The sequence below is a fragment of the Phascolarctos cinereus genome, unplaced genomic scaffold, assembly GCF_003287225.1.
Source record: "Phascolarctos cinereus isolate Bilbo 61053 unplaced genomic scaffold, phaCin_HiC Scaffold_3;HRSCAF=262, whole genome shotgun sequence".
NCBI lineage: Eukaryota > Metazoa > Chordata > Mammalia > Diprotodontia > Phascolarctidae > Phascolarctos > Phascolarctos cinereus.
Window position 1 is genome coordinate 203199720 of NW_027555736.1, and position 20012 is coordinate 203219731.

Genomic DNA, 20012 nt, shown 5'->3' on the forward strand with positions numbered 1-20012 from the left:
TGACTCGGGAGGGTAAGATTAGATATCCATGGACTCTCCATCTCATGATACTTGCCGAGCTCCATGATCCAAACCAAGTCCAAGTAGGGCTCTTCTATTAGAGCCATTTGCCTCAAGCAGCTATCAGTTGGAGGCTGTGTTAACATCATTCGGTTCAATGAATAGTTTTCCTTAAAGCTACTTCAGCTTCTGGATGAAGAAATCACGGATCAGCCCCAGTGGATTAGCCCAACCTGTTGACCATCAGCTGGTGCAAGTGCAGAGGATTGTGGGAGCACTAGCAGGTAGAAAATGGGGTTTGTACGTAACTACCAGCAGTGAGTGTTAATGCAAAGTAGGCTACCTGCTTTATCAGAGCCCACCTTCTGCACCTGGCTATGAGTGACACAGTGCTACCTGCTTCCACTCCACCTTGGGTCTGGATTGAAGCAATACCCAAGGACACATATCTCAGGGGGTCTGATCACCAATCCCAGTAGCCAGTGGAATTCATTCCATTCCCTCTCCTTACATGTCCCAGCTGCTTACTAGCTGGTTCCTAGTTTCCATTCCCTAGATCCCCCAATCAGATACCACAATTAAGCTCCCCTGATCTCACCTATTTCCCACTTCAACTGCCTTCACGTCTGTATTCCTAGTTCTTTGATTCCAGTTTCTAATCATTCCTTCTTTCTTAGATAGATATTCATAATGCAGCCCCGAGAAAGACCTTGCCCTTGAATGATCTACCTATGTCTTCAAGCTGCTCAACACTGATAAAACTTTGGCTCTGGCTCTACCAGTCTGCAATGCCACAGTACTGCCTCAGATTTCTTTCATAGACCTTGTCTGGGGCCCTCTGGAAAAAAAGTTACTGTGAGGGTCTTATAGCTTCTGTCTTCCAGGTTGCCATGGCATCTGGCACAGGCGTGCCTTAAGGGAGAGAGAGCAGCTCCAAATTTATTCTCAGAGAGGGTTCTCAGTTTCCCCTGGACCTGACCACATCTTTCATCATCACAGGCTAAGCTAAAGGTGAAAAATCAGTTGGCCCCAGGACAGCAAACACCACCCAAGGACACATATCTCAGGGGGTCTGATCACCAATCCCAGTAGCCAGTGGAATTCATTCCATTCCCTCTCCTTACATGTCCCAGCTACTTACTAGCTGAAAGAGGGGAAGAAAGAGAAGAAGAGGAGCAAACCCTGATGCAGTCAGCTCCTGACCCCAGCTACTGTCTTCTAGTTCTTGCACCTGTAGAAGGTGGAATAGTCTGTGGCACAGAATCTCACCTGTACCTCCCTCCTCCTCCCATCCACCAGCCCTAATGCACTCACTGCACTTTTTCTTCTCATTACGTTGACACTTACCTTGACAGCTTCTGTTATCATCCAGCAGGATGTAGCCGGGAGGGCAGGAGCAATAGTATGTGCCAGGCTGGTTCACACACTCGTGCTGGCACAGGAACTCAGAGAAGCTGCACTCATCCATATCTGGGGGCAACAAGCACAAGGACTGATGAGTTCAAGGCAACACTCTCCAGGCACACCTGTGCTGCCTGTCACAGTAGGGTTCAACAAAGTCGCTTATGATCTCAGAGTAGCATCCTGTCCCCCCTTCCCCATCTCTCCCTTACCCCTACCAATTTCAAAACTAAGTCCATTTTTCACCTCTCAAGGAATGAAAAAAGGAAAGAAAAAGAAAAAAAGAAGGTAGCATGGCCTCCAACCCTATGTCCAGGTCTAAATTAGGGTCATCGGTGTTTATCTATGGGAGGGTCTTGTCTTCAAATTAAAGATCACTCGGTCCAATGAGGACAGATGAGGATACTAAGGCCCAGCCAGGCAAAGTGGCTTACTTACTTAATGATGAGTCAGTTTCACTGACTCCAGACCTAGTGTTCTTTCCATTGTACCACACTGTCTCAATGGAATTCCTGGAAAAGTTCAAAGAGGCGGGGCAGAGAGGTGGCGCAGTGGATAGAGTACCCGTCCTGAAGTCAGGAGGACCTGAGTTCAAATCCGGCCTCAGACCAAACATTTGACACTTACTGGCTCTGTGACCCTGGGCAAGTCACTTAACCCCAATTGCCTAAAAAAAAAAAAAGGCAAAAAAAAAAAAGTTCAAAGAGGGAGCTAAGCATATCTGGTCAGGGTACTGCCAGGATCATACTTGGGATAGTTAAAAGCCCACTAACCCTCCTACTTCTTCTATCTCAATTTTCCTCTCTCTCTCACCTCCCCTTGCAGGGAGCTCGGCTCAAATCTAAGCCAGAGTAGATGCCACAGCTATTGGGAAGTTCAAGAAAATTCTCAAGTGGGTCCCTTGAACTGAATGGTCCTGTTTGGTTTGTGGACTCGTTTCAACTTTTTTAAATTACCTTGAAAGTAAAACATGATATAATTTGAGATAAATTTGTTTCCCAAATCCCAGGCCAAAATGAAATTACTAGGCGCCAGTTTTAACCAGACTGGTCTACTTCTTGCTCTTTGGACTTGGAATTTTACTTTCTACCTTCTTGTCTTTATACAAACTGCCCCCCATACCTGGGGCCTCACCTCCTCACCTCTGCTGATTAGAATCCTTAGCTTCCTTCAAGGCTCAACTCAGGAGTCACCTAGGAAAATCTTCCCTGATCTCCCTAATTATTTGAATTATCTCTCCTCCTCAAATTATCTTGGATTTAGGACTCAGTTTCCTTCAAGAATATAAGTACCTTGAGGGGAGGGACTGTTTTGCCTTTGTATCTCCAATGGCCCAGTATAGTGCTTTGTTCAGAATAGGCATTCAATACTTGCTCGTTGACTTGAATTGAATTGAATGCTGAACTGGTGCCTGGTATTTCTTGAGTCCTGTGATAAGCCACTTGCCCATTCCACCTACTTGTCATTTGAACTTATAACTGAAAAAATGCCTTGGCGATTTGCTAGTCTAACCCCCTCATTAAGAAAGAAAACTGAGAACCCAGAGAGAGAGCTTTTCTAAGTCACAGTTAATAAGTAACAGAGCCAAGATTCAAACCCAAATCCTCTCATTCCAAACCTGTTGCTCTTTCCACTATATCATTCTGAAGATGTATTAGAGAAATGGCTGGACTCCAGATAAGGTCAGTTTTAGAAGGGCCACCCCAGCTCTTCTCCCTGTGTGGAGCTCCTCTCCAGTGCTGTAGATCTTTTCACAGAATTTAAGGCCCCACGCTTCAGGAGAGGGTTCTATTCCTGGCTGCCAATTCCTCCCAATATTTCAACAGACTGACAATTTCATTCACAAATATGCTCCCTCAGTGATGTAGTGTGTGGCCCCTCCGTGGATTAATAAGGATCTCCATGGCTAAAATTTTTACCTATTTTCTGGTGATGACCCTCTCCCAAATTAACTAATTCTATCCTCATTCTATAAATCTATAGACAGAGAACCTATTGCCTTTTCATAGTCTTTGTAGCCTTTTTGCACAATGGCAAGAGAACTGGATTTTTAATCAGAAGACTCGGGTTTGGATTCTAGTTCTGTTAGACACTATCTCTGTGATCTTAGACAAGTTACTTAACTTTGGTGGGCCTCAGTTTCTTCATCTGTAAAATGATAGGTTGGACTAGATGACTTATAGGTTACCTTCCAAAATCTGAATCTATGAGCCTAACAATTATTTTAAAGCTTCAGTGAGTTGAAAGAAAGAAAGAAAGAAAGAAAGAAAGAAAGAAAGAAAGAAAGAAAGAAAGAAAGAAAGAAAGAAAGAAAGAAAGAAAGAAAGAAACCACTGCTGAGGAAGGAAATTTCTGAGTATGTGAAAGAAAAAGGAAAGAGAATCCATCTTTCTTTCTCTTCCTTGCCTTAGAAGTTTTCTTAAGGCATATGAAACTTCTATTCCTATGGGGCTTTATGAATGGTTCCAGCCAGTCCTGCAATTGGCAGAGAGAGTGTTCTCCGGCCTATCCTTTGGACTGGGAAGGGTGGGTATAAAGAAAAGGGAAGCTATTGTAAGGGGGATTTTATAATTTTTCAATGTCGGCCATGGTGAGTGAAATGGAAGTATTCCCAAATAATGAAACTGTTCATTACAAGCAGAATTTGGCAGTACGGCCTTCATTTGAGCCTCATTTGATTGCTCTTCCAAAAAAAACATGTTTTGCTCGCTCTCTCTCTTGCTCTCTCTCTCGCTCTCTCTCTCTCTCTCCCTCTCTCCTTTCCCATGTGACCCGTCCTCAGGTTACTCCCTGATTCACATACCATTAGCAGTTAGAATTACCCAGGGTAGGTAACTTTGTAAATGAGTCTCCTTTTCTACCCTGTGAACATAGCAGGTGTTGTAAACCTGATGTATCTCTTTCTGCTGGAATGAAAAGTCCTTTTTTCTCTGCTCCCACAGCCTTTGAGTGATGCTTTGAAAAGGGCCACTCTGGCAAAATTCATTCTGAGTGTATAGATTTAAAAGGTGAATAATAGCTACCACTTATATATATATATATAGTGTTTAAGTTTTACAAAGTGGATAGATAGATAAATATTGCCTCACTTGTTATTTTCAACAACATTGCAAGTTAGGTGCCATTATTATACCCAGTTTACAACTGAAGAACTTGAGACTGAGAGATTAAGTGACTTGCCCAAGGTCATACATTTAATAAGTATCTGAGGCAATATTTGATCACAGATCTTCCTAATTCCAAGTTGAATACTCTGTCCCCAGTGGCACACGTGGTGTATTAAGGAAAAGCCTGCTTCTATGTGTGGGAGAAATGAAAGTTTCTCATATGAAACGGAAGCTATGCCCCAAAATTTAGTTAAGGCTTTAGCATCAGCTGGGCCTAAGTTTTGTTTTCCTGTAAATCATGTGATCAGGTCATACATCTGTTGCCCACCCCCTCCCTTGTTTTGTAACCACCACCCCAGCCTTATCTTTGCCAAATTAGGCAATCTTCTAGCTCCCAAGCTTGTTTTGGGTAAAATCTATCTCTTCGTTTCTGGGTACAATGTCAGGTCTCTTACCTCAACCAATGGGGATAAAGAGATTGAAGTAAACAAGTGTGTGGGGGGGGTGTTTCTTAGAGTTGTTTGTCTAAGGGTATGTAACTGCTTGCTTGCTGCTTGTATCCTGCCTCCCTACTCCGGTCAGCCCTGGCTAGGTGGTGCCCAATTCTCGTGTGAGACTTGCTAGAATAAAATTTCTGTTTCTACTGAGACAAGCCTCTGAATTTTTATTTGGGCAGGTGGTCTCAGTCCCACTCATTCTACCACCCTGTTTCCCCCTGAAATGGGCATATGGATCCCAGTTCCCAGCTCTTACTTCAGAATGAGGAGCTTCTTGGTTGATTTCCAGTGAGGTTAGAGATCCCCACCCCGGTAGACTGAGGACTCCAAATCATAGGATTTAGAGCTGGAAGATCTTATAAATTAAGGTAGATTTTGAGGGACCTGAGTTTGGGTGATCCTGCTTTTGGAATTCTGTGAGTAGGACTGACCCAAAAACAAGCAGAAAAGGTGGTCATATGCCTGTCATGTATAATCCGACGGTAGACCACCATTCTTTCACAGTGACTGAACTCAACGTTCGAGGTACCTCTCTGAAGAACCTTGTTGAAATATAAACATTTTTCTAGGACTAATAGGGTATTTTCATTCAGTAACACGTGAATGCAGACCAACAGCGCTTGACTGTCCTAGAGGCATGGACAATAGTCCTGGCTCCACCACTGACCAGATGTGTGATTTGGATAAGCCACTCAGGCTTTTTCAGCCTTGCTTTTTTTCATCGGACCAATTTAAACTACTACACCTACCATGTTCTGTCTAAATTCTTACAGAACTATTGGGAGGATTAAATCAGGGAGCAGATGTGAAAATAGTGCACATGCTGTGAAAGCACCCAGCATTAATTCTAATGACGTAATCCAGAAACGAATTACATGTGACCACTAGGGGGTACTGTGACCAGTGCCTAGACTCCTGCAGGTGCTGCAATTCATACATAGATCATGCAGAAGAAGCATTGTCTGGTAGGACTACTGAAATAAGTCAGAAGACCTGAGGTCAAGTTTCATTTCTACCATTTTTTACCTTGTTGCCTCTAACAATTGCTTCACCTCTCCCGAGGCTCAGTATTTTTTATCTATAAAATGGGACTAACAATACTTAGAGTGCCTATACTTCGTTGGCCTGTTAGAAACTTTTGTAAAAAACAAAAACATGTGTGTTTGTGTGTATGTATGTATATGTAGATATGTATTGTGTGGTTGTGTCATATGGGTACTGAAGGTCAGTATGTGTGCATTTCTGGTGTATACATGTAAAAGTGTCTAAATACGCACACATATAGCATTATGTTAATATTATGCCTTCACTTACTCTTTCCCACCCAGGTCCCTATTCAGAGAGCCCTCTCCTCCCTTCTGACCATCCAAACCAAGAAACAGCAGCTAAGTACTGCTATACCCAAGGCACTGTGCGAGATGCTAGGCCAGGTTCAAGTCAGCCTTCCTCTACAAAGCCTCTGACAGATCCAGCCACAGTGATCTCTATTTCTCTTTGTGTCCTGTAGCACCATAGTCAGTTTAGCACTTTGTTGTTGTACTGATCTCTCTGAATTCAATTCAATAAACATTTCTGAAGTTCCTGCTAATAATAATGATGATAACAGCTGTTTATATAGTGCTTACCTTGTACCAATTGTTTCACAGTTGTTATCTCACAACAACCTGAGAGGTAGGTGCCATTATCATCCCCATTTTACAGAAGAGGAAACTGAGGCAAACAGCAGTTAAATGACTTGCCCAGGATCACACAGCTAACATCTGAGGCCGGATTGGAACTCAAGTTTTCTTGACTTTGGGTCTGGCGCTCTCGCCACTACACCAAGTTGGTGGCAATACCAATTCTTTCATTTACCAAGTATGAACTCTTTCATTTTAACAGGGAAGGAGCCTGAGTCCCAGAGAGGTTAAATGACTTGCCCAAGGTGACACAGGTTGGAAATGGAAGTGTCAGGATTGAATCTAGGACTTCTGACTCCACATCCAGGGGACATTCTATTTTCTGTTGTGCTTTTTGTGTGTCTTATCAGTCAGTCATTAAGTATTGAAGAGCTGGCTATGGGCAAAGCATTGTGCTGGGGACATAAAGAAAGGAAAAATGATCTCTGCCCTTGAGGGGTGAACATTCTAGTGGGGGAGACAATATATAAACCACTAAGGAGATAGAATACATATAGAGGGTAGATAGAAAGCAATCTCAGAAGGGAAGGCACGAAGACTGATGGAGAAAGCCCTGTGTCATTTACTATAGTTTTGTATACCTCACAGAGAATTGTATATACTGGGTACTTAATACAGAAAGTAGGTATCGGTAATTTTAAATCTTTGCACCACAAAAATAGCTTGCTGAAAAAAATGATATAAGCAAGATTACAGGAAGGATGTTTAAGTACTTAAAAGAATTGATTGTCTTCCCACTTTAGAATTCGCAAAAATGTCTATGCTAACCACAAACTAGCATTCTATGTTCCTCAAACTTGCCAGGCAGATAAGTGTTACTATATTCATTTAAAAATAATAAATGTGTTTCTTTAAAAATAATCTCTAATTTAAACATTTCGCTACTTCCAACTGCCTTTTCCCCCAATTGATTCAAATGAGTGAGGACTTACTGTATTTAATGCAATGGAATTCCAGTGTAAGAAAAGAATCTGGACAAATCCCTTCAAGTTTTATCTAATGGCTTTGCAAATAGTCATTCTCCAGGACAAAGCAGTAAGGTATGTGAGGCAAGAAGAAAAGAATGTAGGTTTTATTTAATTCTCTCTGTTCTCTGGGGAGAGAGGATTATGGGAGCGGAGAAGAAAAACATAGGCCAATATTTTTTCCCCCTGTGGTCAACTTTCAGTTATTCAGGGGAGGACTACCCAGGCGTCTTGCTTTTCTGGTCTGCCTGGTGCCACTGCCTTTCTTGAGATAATTGAGAACCTACTGGGTCATTGTTTTTTTTTTTCTGTTCACTATCATTGTAGACAAGGAAAGAAGAAGGAAGCAAACCCAGTGACTAGGTCAGTTTTGCATCTTATTAGCAACTCTGGTAAAAAAAAAAGTTTAATGGGAAATGAAGTCTGGAGCTAATGAGGAAAATGGCATTTGAGCTTCTCTGTGGATTTTGGTAATTCATGATCCCAAATGTCAAAAGTTGGATGTCCTTTAAAGCTGAATAATTAGTAAATGGTTTCTGACTCAAAACACTGAATTGAAAAGATCTCTTAGATACGCAGCCCCCCCCCCGGCCCAAGAATGGAATTGAAGATGAACATTCAGCCGATAAAATTAATTTATATTGGCCCTTTATAAGGTCCAATTTATAAGGATCTTTATTTCATTATACCAATAATAACTCTTTCACGGCAACTTATAAGAGGAATTGGGGAGGAGATAGGTATTTGAAGTGGAAGGGATTAAACTTGTTATGTGGATCCACATGACAGAACCAAGACATAGGGAGACAGGTTTCAGCTCAATACAATATAAGGAAATACTTCCTAAAAGTATAGTGTCTTAAAAGTGGAAGGGACTATTTCATAAGGTAGTGAGTTCCCCATTAGGCAGCTACGTGGCGTAGTAGAAGGAGTACTGGGCATGGAGTCAGGAAGACCTGAATTCAAATATAGACTCAGACTCTGACTAGCTGTGTGACCCTAGGCAAGTCACTTAACCTTAGTTTCCTCGACTGTAAAATGGGGATAATAGCACTTACCTCACATGGCTGTTGTATTGATCAAATGAGATTTGTAAAGTGCTTAGCACAGTGCCTGGCACACAGTAGTCACTTAATAAAGGCTTGTTGGTTCTTCTCCTTCCGTCACTAATGGCAGAAGGTTGGCTAAGTGCTCATTGGAGATGTAGAATGGACTCATGCTTAAGTGTGGGTTTGGACTAAACAACTTACAAAGTCGCAGCTAACTCTGAGAATCTGTGTTCTGCAAAACTGGAAAACGTCAAGCCCTAGCTGAACGCCGGCCTAGTGCTGCTCCCTTCCTTTATACCTCTGCCTCAGCAGAAGGAGAGAGGGGGCACCCCTCTTTGAGGTCTCTCAGAGCTCCGCGAGCAACGGGGACAGCAGCTGTGGTATGGGAGTAAGGAGCTACAAAACACCTCAGGTTTCCCTAATGGGTCTAAATCAAATGCAGCCACAGCAATGAGAGAATGCATGTACTGTATGCACGTATGCTACCGCCTATTTGTATGTATATATGATGTATATATGAATATGTGTGTACATATGTATGTGTGCATACATATATGTGTATATATACACACACATGTCTTTCCTTCCCTGATACAATAAAAGCTCTTTGAGAGCAGAGACTGCTCTGGTTTGGCTTCTGTATCCCCAGCCCTAGCAATCTCAGTCCTATACAATAGCTGGTTAAATGCTTGTTGCTTGAGTGATTGAAAATAGGCATGAAAAAGAAATGTTTTTCATTGAATTGCATTGCATTTGTGGTTTCATTAGGGTCAATACTTCCTCCGTTCCAAGTGTTAGCAGCTGGTTTTTATGAATAATGGCCAAAACAATTTATTATCTGGCGGTCATATGTCATAGAGAGGTAGCCACACCTCTGCACACACAGCCAAGCTAGTTCTCAAATGAAAAACATATAATGAATCCCTGTCACCATACTCAAATCCTTTCCAGCTGGGTAGAAAGTACAAGAGTTTACATTCTCTACTGGTATAGTCTTCAGAAACCCAAGAACACCTCTATCACCTGGGTTGGGGAGGGGGAGAAATATCTGAAGACTATGACATGGGCCATGAGAAAAGGACACTCCTTTGTCACAGTATTTGGATTTGCCTCATCCTGCTACCATATTCATGATCCGGGGTTAGGCTTCCCAAATTTCCAATACACCAATCATTGTGTAAGTAAGTGATGGTTTAAGGAAGGGGAAAAGGCATTACACCTCCCCTACCGTAAGTACAGATTGTGTAACCTCAAGGTTGGGCAGCAATAACACCAGAAGAGCTCCAAAGGAGGTTCAGAGATTACACTCCATGTCTTTCAGGGGAATGGTAGTCTCTCATTTCTCACTTCTCTTTCTTAGCTGGACAAAGTCTGAAAAGCCCAGATTCCTTATAAGCATGTCCTGTGTTGCTTCTTGGGGTGTCTGGTCAATTTTGGATAGGGAAGAATGTTCTCAAGCCAAACAAACAAGAAATGATTATAAGGGTCCTCCCCCTTCCCTTCACTGCCAAGAAGACAGCACTTCACTCCACTAAGTCTTTGCCTCTAAAGCTGTTCCTCCTGATTTCATCCCTTCTTTCAGGAACACCACAATGTTCCTAGTCTCCCATTTTCAAAACTTTGGTATCACCTTTGACTGTTCCTTCTCCTACCCAATCACTTAACAAGTCCTTTCACCTCCACCTCCACCTCCTATTCATCCCCCTATTTCTGTCACCACTGTCACCACACTAGCAAATGTTCTCTTTGCCATCCACCCAGACCACTTCTCCTTCCCCTAAGCTGTCCTTTGCACAGCTGTCAGACTAATCATTCTGTGCATGCAACTGGCCATGCTTCTGCTCTGCTCAAAAAACTTCAGTGCTCCCTATCACCTACTGAGTAATGGTCTGATTGGCATTCAAGAACCTCCACAATCTGGTATCACACAAATTTTCTAGTATTATCTTAATTGCCAATTGGCTACCATGTTTGCTCATTCATTCAACGCATTTATTAAGTAGCCACTGAGCACTGTTCACTGAGCTAGGTACAACATATAATTATAGTACGAAATAACCAGTGCATTAGAGAAATGTAAAACTAAGTGGTATGTGTTGAGCTACTCTCTGACCCCCAAATATAATTTGTGCTCTCATGCCTTCATGACTTTGCCTTGGAGTATGCCACTCTTCCTTGCTCCTGAAATGTTCCTTCTTCCCAACTTCACCTGTTGAAAGCCCACCCTTTTTTTTAAAGCTGAACTAAAATGCTCAGTGTCTTCCATGAAACCTTCCATGAATCCCCAGGGTCTTCCTCCAGGGACTTCATGTAGTACTTTGTTTTACATCTCTAATGTATTGGTCAAGTATTATTGTGTATAATAGTTATATGTTGTACTTTCCCCAGTGTGTAGTAGGTGCTTAATAAGGTTTTGTTGAATCAATGAATGAATGAATGAATGAATGAATGAATGAATGAATGAATACCCAAGGCAGACAATTACCAAGTGCCACATGCCAAATACCAGTCCTGCCTGTGGATATTTTGGTAACACTTTTTCTCATCCTCACTCCCAATTCAATCCCTTCCCCTCACCAATGTGACTTCACATCTGTTTTCTGTGGACTTATGGCCTTATTGAGATATGCTAATAAACAAAAGATATGCCAGAAGGTAGAAGGAAATGTCTGTGAAAGAACCCATCCCCTCTCTCTAGTGTACAGATACTGAATGGGGGTCGCCCCTCTGAAGGCCATTACCACTGCAGTGAACACCATCATCCTCAAGTTCATAGCCAGGGTCACAGCGGCAGATGAAAGAGCCAAAAGTGTTGACGCAGCTCTGTACACAGGGGTTCTCTGTCATACATTCATTCACATCTGGGGGGAAAACAAAGCTTATTATTTCCTTTTTTCATAGCATACCTTCCATGTCAAATAATGCAGACTGATAAAACTGAAATTCTATAATTTAGAACTAAGAAGGGCATTAAAGATTATCTAGTACAGCTTTTACAGAGCAAAACCAAATCCTTTTATTAAGGGGATTTGTTCTGTGAAGTTTGGATTCAGTCAAAGGGCCACACTTGAGGACCTAGAGGGCTACATGTGGCCTGGAGGCAGCAGATTTCCCACCCCTGATCCAACCCCTTTATTTCACAAAGGAAAAAATAGATCCAAAGAGGTTCAAAAAACTCACTTAGCAAAGGTCATACAGCTAGTTAGCAGCAAAGCCTGGATTTGAACTTAGGTTTCCTAATCCAGAGCTCTGGCTACAGCTCACTGCCTTTCACAACTATGATCTGGTTGTAAATTATAAATCCTTATGCAAATGAAAAAAGCTAATACAGTATTATTGTTGTTTAAATGAGGTACATAGCAGGTGCTGGCTAAAAAATAAAAATAAAAATAGTAAAGTAGGGGTCTCAGCTCTATATCAGCTTGAGTCCCAGGTCTGCCACGAATTCTCTGTGTGACCTCAGGTAAGTCACTTCGTCTCTCTGAGACTCAGTTTCTTTTTCTGAAAAAGGCGAGGGTTAAACTAAATCACCAAGAGGCAGCAGGACACAGTAGATAGGGCCCTGGACTTGGAGTCAGCATTTATTAAGTGCCATTATGTGCCAAGCACTGTGATAAGCACTGGGGATACAATTAATAAAAAGAAAGTCCCTGCCCTCGACGAGCTTACAGTCTAAAGGGGGGAGACAACATACGAAAGGAGGCAAGAAAGCCAGCTTGGGGTGGCAAAATGGGGCCCCAGGGGGCACTTGACACACGGGCATCTTTTTCTACTGAAACCCGGTAGGGCAGCAGATGTGAAGTGGAGGAGGTGAGTGCAGTTTCTGTCCCCTACAAAGGAAGGCTCTGGGAGGAGTTTGGTATTCCAACCCCCAGCCCTCCAATTAGAGGGAGAGAAGGCTGAGGGGGGCGGTGTCAGTCAAGGCTTGAGTTGCCCCGTGGTTGTTTTTGTTTGGTCATTTTTCAGTCACGTCCAATTCTTTGCAACCCCTTTTGGGGTTTTTCTTGGCAGGGATACTAGAGTGGTTTGCCATTTCCTTCCCCAGTTCATTTTACACATGAGAAAACTAAGGCAAACAGGGTTAAATAACTTGCCCAAGGTCAAACAGCTAGTAAGTGTCTGAAGTCAAATTTGAACTCAGGTCTTCCTGACCACAGATCTGGTACTCTATCCACTGTAAGTTTAGAAGCAATTTGAGCTTTTCCTGGCAGGGGCATCTTGATCTATGGAATTGAAACCAGACAAGGCAGTAAATGCAAAACAGAGTATCATATCTAGCAACTAGGTGGTACAGTGGATAGAGTGCCAGACCTGGAGTCAGGAAGGCCTGAGTTCAACTCCTGTCTCAGATACTTACTAGCTGTGTGACCCTGGATAAGTCACTTAACCTCTGTTCTGCCTCAGTTTCCTCATCTGTAAATGAGTTTAGTGATAGCACCTGCTTCCCAGGATAAGTCACTTAACCTCTGTTCTGCCTTAGTTACCTCTTCTGTAATATGGGAATAATTACAGCACCTACTTCCCCAGGGTCAGTCACTTAATCTCTGCTTTGCCTCAAGTTTCCTCATCTTTAATATAGGGGTAATGACAGCACCTGCTTCTCAGGATTGCTGCAAGGATATCTGTAAAGCATTTTGCAAAACCTTACAGTGCTATATAAATGCTAGCTATTATTATTATATCTCATCCTAGCTATATGGGTAAGTCATTTATTATTTTTATGCCTCAGTGTCCTTACCTGTCAAATGAGGAGGCTGGACTGATATGGCCTTCAAGATTCCTCCCAATTTTAAATCTATGATCCTGTGATGCTATAATATCTTCCCAATCCATCAAACAAAGGTTCGTTTTCTTTGGTACCAGTTGGTATTAGACTAGGTCACCCAAAAAGCCAGGAAAATTTCCATGATGCTAGGCTACTGGGTGGAGATTGAGGCTGAGTAGGAGATCTGAAGATTGGGATGTTCTAATGGGAGTCACTTAGGGGCAGAGAGTGAAGAGTCCCAGGGCTAAGCTGGGGATGGAGAACTCCCCCCCCCGCCCCCGCAGCTGTTCCCCTTCTAGAAAAACGAGATAGAGGAACAGTCCCCAGGAAAATACTCCAGTCACCTTTCGGGTACCCTGATATGGTCCACGATACTGCTTAGGAGTAAAGATAGAATCCTAATCCTGGTTCTGTCACAAACTAACTGTGTGACTTTGGCCAGGTCATTAAACCTGTCTTAGATCTATCTCACCCACAGGCTATTGCAAAGATCCAGTGAAATAACAGATATGAAAGTACTCTGAATAGCATAAAGTGTTCTATAACACAAAGTCTTATTATTACAAACCCTGGCAGTGCATACAAGATGCAGCTGTTATCTGCAGGCACTGCTAATTTAAAAAAAATGTTCCCATAGCACAAGTCTGTTAATTCACATGTCTAAACCTATTTCCAGCACACACTACTTTCCCCTTAAGAATACACTTGGCTTGTGACCCTGGGCAAGTCACTTAACAGCAATTGCCTTACTCCCCCCGCCAAAAAAAAGAATACACTTAGCCCTCCAAGTTCTATGTTTGTTGCTGAAAATCTTGGAAGACATAATACATAATTAGGCTCTGAATGCACTTATGATTCTTCATCACATGGCTGTCCAGGTTGGCAAAGGGATGTATTATAGCCAGGTTGATCTGACCTGGTATCAAACACCCTGAGCTAGCAGGTAGAGTCCGGGACCCTGGGAAGCAGACCCTGCTGGCTGTGAGACATTCCCCGTGCTAGCTTCCCAAGCATTACACTGGTGGTTGCTGCTCTTCAGTCATTTCAGTCGTGTCCGACTCTTCATGATCCCATTTGAGATTTTCTTGGCAAGGATGCTGGAATGGTTTGCCATTTCCTTTTCCATCTCTTTTTCCAGATGAGGAAACTGAGGCAAACAGGGTTAAGTGACTTTTGCCAGGGTCACACAGCTAGTAAGTGTCTGAAGCCAGATTTGAACTCAGGAAGATGAGTCTTCCTGACTCCAGGCCTGACACTCTAACCACTGTGCCACGTAGCTATTCTGCTACACTGATACCAGCTTCCTTATCTCCCCACACCTAAAGGAGCCAGGAACTGTCTGCCTACTTCACTGGGGTTAGAGCATAGGGATACTTAAACTTCTCCCTATTCCCCTTTGGCTCCTCCAAAGGAAAAGTTCAGCCTGTGGCTCTCAAGTCAAGTGACCTAGATTCTAGTCTTTATTTCACCACTTGTTAGTTATTGGGCAAATCACTTCCTATCTCTGGTCTCAGTTTCTTCATCTGTAAAATTAGGGTGCTGGACCAAATAAAGGAATCTTAACTTGGAGTCTATGGACTTTAAAAAATATTTTAATAGCTATTTTCACATAGTTTCTTTTATAAACATATAAATTTTATTTCATGCATTTAGAGAACATTGTTCTGAGAAGGAATCTTCTACAATTTCACCAGACTACCAAAAGGGTCAGTGACATAAAAATGGTTAAGAATCCCTGACACAGTTGATCTGAAAGGTCTTTGCCAGCTCAGACAATCTAGAACCTATACTGGCGATATGAACATAATAGTAATTTCTCAGAATCATTTGCAGGCACTGCCTTGGAGGGGTGGTTAACAGGGAACATGGAAGCAAATTCTCTAATTCTGATGCCTTCCTGTTTACCCAACATGTAGATATGATCCAACTGATTGAGTCATAATATCCTTCATCTAATATAGCCCAGCCAGGTCCAAAGCTTGCAGGCCAGACCATTAATGGTGTAATGAGGAAACTGTCCCTGTGAAGTCTGGTGACAGCCTCTAGACAAAGACCTCATTCTGCGTCTGCCACACTGGCTGACTGGGAGTGTGCCAAGGCCCAGGACCCCCCGCAGGACTTGCCCTAATTCCTGAGGTCTCAAGGCCATGTTCACTTCCTGAGTAAAATAAAAGATCAGATGGGAATGGTGCTGGCCAGTGGTGCTATTTGTTTTTCTGACTTATCAGCATTTGAATTGATTATGTGAAAACCAGACGGTACTTTTGTTTCGTTATGCTTTTGTTGAGACTTGGGTGGAAAGGGAAATTATGCAGTAACCTCTGTTCTGAGTTTCATGCTCTGTAGCCCCAGGTTTAGTGGGAAGGTTACAGACAAAGACATAAAAACTGCCCAAATGGTCCCTGTTTGAAAGGAAAACCACCTACCCCTCCCACCATGGAGAACATGAAGGCTTCATCCTGACCTTAGATTGGAATAACTCATATTCCTATAGTGTGTGAACATTTACAAATACTTTTACTCACAAAAACCTTATGACATAGATAGTGCAAATGGCATTTCCATTTTATACATGAGTCTCAGAAAGGTGAACTGACCTTACCTAAGTCACACAGTTTAGACTCGAAAGAGCCAGGATTCAAATAAACTCTGAGAGTCTTTCCTATACCAACAGACCCAGGTGCTCAACTCTAAAGGAGGGGAAGCTATGTGGCTGAGTTCCTAGCAGCATAGATTTAGAACTGGAAGGGACCTTCAAATCACTCAGTTCAACCCCCTCATTTTACAGATGAGGAGACAGAGGCACAGAGAGATCGAGAGATGTGCTCAGGGTCTAAGGCGGGATTTTAATGCAGGCAGGTCTTTCTAATTCTAGGCCTAGGGGTCCACTCATACTGACTCAGAAAGTAGCAGCAGCTCTGGATAAATGGAGAAAGAAAAGCCAGATATTCATTAGCCCACCAGGTATACAAATAGCAGGCAGATCATTCTCCTGATCCTGGTAATTGACGAAATATTACACAGACCACTAGGAAACAGGCCTCTGGGTACATGAAGGTGGAGCGTGGCACATTCATTGAGTGGGTTCAGAGAGCCCGAACAAGGCACTGGTGGCAAGAATGAAGATTAAACTACACCATGAGAATAAGTGAGGTTAGAGTGTGATGGGACTGTATGGAAACTGAGGGAATTTGAGTCAGCACCAGTGGATTGTGGCATGGTTGGGCACAGACCCATGACGGTTTATGGGTGTGTTCAGGGATGTATCCTTGGGGATTTTCTGAGTGGGTCTGAGTGCAGATTCCTCAAGGGTTTTGGTGAGCATGGGGTGAGAACCACAACACAGGCCAGTGGTGGTCAGCCCCAGCATGGAAACAAGCCAGTGAAACAGGCTTCAAGTCACCCCCACTCTGTACAAGTGAACTCAGAGCCCAAACACCAGAGTGGAGTATTAATGGGTCCATTAGCACTAGGATTTTTTCTGTTCCTCAAGAGACACTGTACGGGGCTGCTAGGTGGAGCAGCGGATAGAGCACCAACCCTGGAGTCAGGAGACCTCACTTCAAATCCAGCCTCAGACACATAACACTTACTAGCTGTGTGACCCTGGGCAAGTCACTTAACTCCATTGCCTAGCCAAAAAGAGAGGGGGCAGGGGGAGAGAGAGAGAGAGAGAGGCACTGTAGTGCATTAAGGACTTAAGGAAACCCATGAGTTTCACTAACCCAGGGGTGGGGAACCTGCAGCCTCCAGGCCACATGTGGCCTTCTAGGTCCTCGGGTGCGGCCTTTTGACTGAGTCCAAGTTTTACAGAACAAACCCTTTTATTAAGGGGGTTTGTTCTCTGAAGTTTGGATTCAGGCAAAGGGCCACCCTTGAGGCTGCAGTTCCCCACCCCTGAACTAACCTGTTCCCCTCTTCGGCAAGAGAGGCCTGTAAACCTGAGCCAACACACTGAGGTGTATTTGCTTACTGGGTACATATGGGGAGAACAAAATGCCTAATGTACAGTGGAAGCTTGTATAGAATCATTTTTAATTTTGCCAGTCAGTATGGCATATTGTATTAGAGTAGGCCTTGGAAGCAGGAAGACCTGGGTTCAAGTTCTGCTTCTGATGCATACTGGGCCAGTCATTTAACTTCCAGTGTTCTAGGACAGGGCTTCTCACACTTTTTCTGCTTGCCACCTCTTTTGGTTTTGGCAGCATTAGCTGGCCATTGCGTGGCCTAAGGGCATGCATGGTGCAAAGTGCACATGTTGTGTGTTCAGAACTAAGGCTGCGGTGAAGTTGCACACTGCCACACAGGCAGGTGCTGCCAGAAACACCTCAGATTCATTACGTGTTTGATTTTTCATTAATTTTTGGTCACCACACCTTCAGAAACCTTTTTACCGTTGCCAGATTTTCTGCAACCCCATATGGGGTCATGACCCACAGTTTAAGAAGTGCAGTTCTAGGCAGCTCTCTAGGGCTACAAGTGTGCAGCAATAATAGAGAGAGGTGCTTTACCCTAGAGTTTCCTATATCAATGTAATCATAAGTATAGTCCCTCTCTCTCTGAGGAAAAAAGAAACGAATCATAGATAAGGCAGGTCTTTCTGAAAAGTTTGATCTGGGCTCTTGAAGTGGATTGTTGACATAGCTCCCAATGAGCCAAGAGAATAAATATGGCAACTTTCAGGTATGAAACATCAGCTACAGCTGCATCTAAGAAACCTAGGCTTTCTGTGGACAACTGGCTGAAGTTCTTACCCAGCAACCCTCAGGAGGGTTTATACAGCTGCCTTAGTCACATACCCTAAGATCAATACTTGGGTTTCTGGAAGCATTCAGGATAAGCAATGAGGAATAGGAATATTCTTTTAGCGTTTCCAACACGTCTAAAAAGTTCAGGCTCTAAATGTAAATTTAAAATAGAAATATAATTTGGGTTTTCAATTTTTGAAAGCTATTACCCAATGAGAAATACCTTGGCAAGATCTTCCATCCTCATTGAGGGTGAAACCTGGGTTGCATGTACAGGAATAAGAACCAGGGACATTGGCACAGAGCTGCTGACAGTAGCCATAACGGCACTCATCTATGTCTGAAAATATAAAAGAAAGAAAAATAGGTCAGGTTGCTCTTGTTTCTTCATCTCCATCCATACTCCTATATGTATTCCCATCCCCATCTCCATCCTCATCCCCATCATCTGTATTCCCTTCTTCCCATCACCATCAGGATCACCATCACTTGCTATCTCAGCCATGAATATCACCTCACCACCACCACTGCCATCATGGTAGAATGGGAAGAGTCTAAGTCTAAGAATTTTAGCCAAAGAGTCAAGGGACTTGCTTTTGAGTCCCAGCTTTGTCATCAACATACTTCACATGTTACCTTGGACAAGTCATTTATGTGTGTGTGTGTGTGTGTGTGTGTGTGTGTGGTTTTTTTTAGTTCTCTCATCTATAAAATGAGGAGGTTGGATTAAATGATCTCTAGTTCTAATATTCTAGTTCATCTGTCATCATCCTAATGTCTGTGACACTATTGTGGCTGCAATAGAAAGTCCCTATCCTAAATAAATGAGTTCCATGGATAAGGCTAAGAAAGATCACACAAAAATAAATAAGAACACACGCAACACATAGAGGCATCCCCTATATAACAATAACAACACATTATAAGTACACAATAACACTATAAGTACCATTATAAACACTGCAATGACCCACTGTAATACCATTACATCTTTAGACATTTATTAACTTGTTTCTGTGGAACCAACTGTTCCCAGTAACATTATTTCACTTAATATGTTTTTGTGTAAAAAAACATCAGGTGGCCAAATATCATTCTTCAGTGGATAAATGGTCAAAGGATAGAATCAGTTTTCAAAACAAAAAATTCCGGTGATTAACAACAATATGAAATATTGATCCAAATAATTGATAAAGAAAAATCCAAATAACTCAGATTTTATTGAACATTCACCAAATTGGCAAAAAAAAATGATATCATCTATATCTAAGGGGCTGAGAAGACAGATTACATAGTTGGTGGAGCTGTCAATTGGTTGAACAATTCTGAAAAGCAACTTGAAAGTATTTTTTAAATGACTAAAATGTCAATATTCTTTTGCTCAATGATCCTCCTATACATATATTCCAATGAAGCCAAAGGCAAGAAGAAAGAGCTCATATACACAGGAATGTCTTGGTTAATGTTTAATAACTGGCTCTCTGAGGGGGAAATGTAAACATGACACACTTTTGAGTTGAATTGGTGTAATTAACATTTTCTCTATCACTTTAAGTCTAGACAATCAACAAAACAATAACTCACATGTGGTTTGCTGATTTCTGAGGTAAATAAATGCTCACACTGAAAATTTAACAATCACTTTCCTGTGGGGCAGTATGAGCTCACTCAAGCCTGCTGCTGAATATGTATCGACATGTTCATAGCAGCACTTTTTGTGGTAGCAAAGAACTGAAAAGAAATTGTTGCAAATGAATCAAATGAAATATTACCGCACTATAAGACGTGATGACTACAAAGA

At 42.5% G+C, this 20012-nt stretch overlaps 1 protein-coding gene across 4 annotated transcripts in view; it reads right to left on the bottom strand.

Annotated features, from left to right (window-relative positions):
- FBLN5 (fibulin 5) overlaps positions 1 to 20012 on the bottom strand; it is a 136830-nt gene that overhangs the window by 38488 nt on the left and 78330 nt on the right. For all 4 annotated transcript variants that reach the window (XM_021004285.2, XM_021004284.2, XM_021004281.2 and 1 more), the window contains exons 6-8: positions 18435 to 18551; positions 11440 to 11559; positions 1348 to 1470 (exon numbers count right to left, since the gene is read on the bottom strand). In XM_021004285.2, coding sequence (XP_020859944.1) covers positions 1348 to 1470; positions 11440 to 11559; positions 18435 to 18551 — 360 coding nt within the window. The remainder of the gene's footprint in view (positions 1 to 1347; positions 1471 to 11439; positions 11560 to 18434; positions 18552 to 20012) is intronic.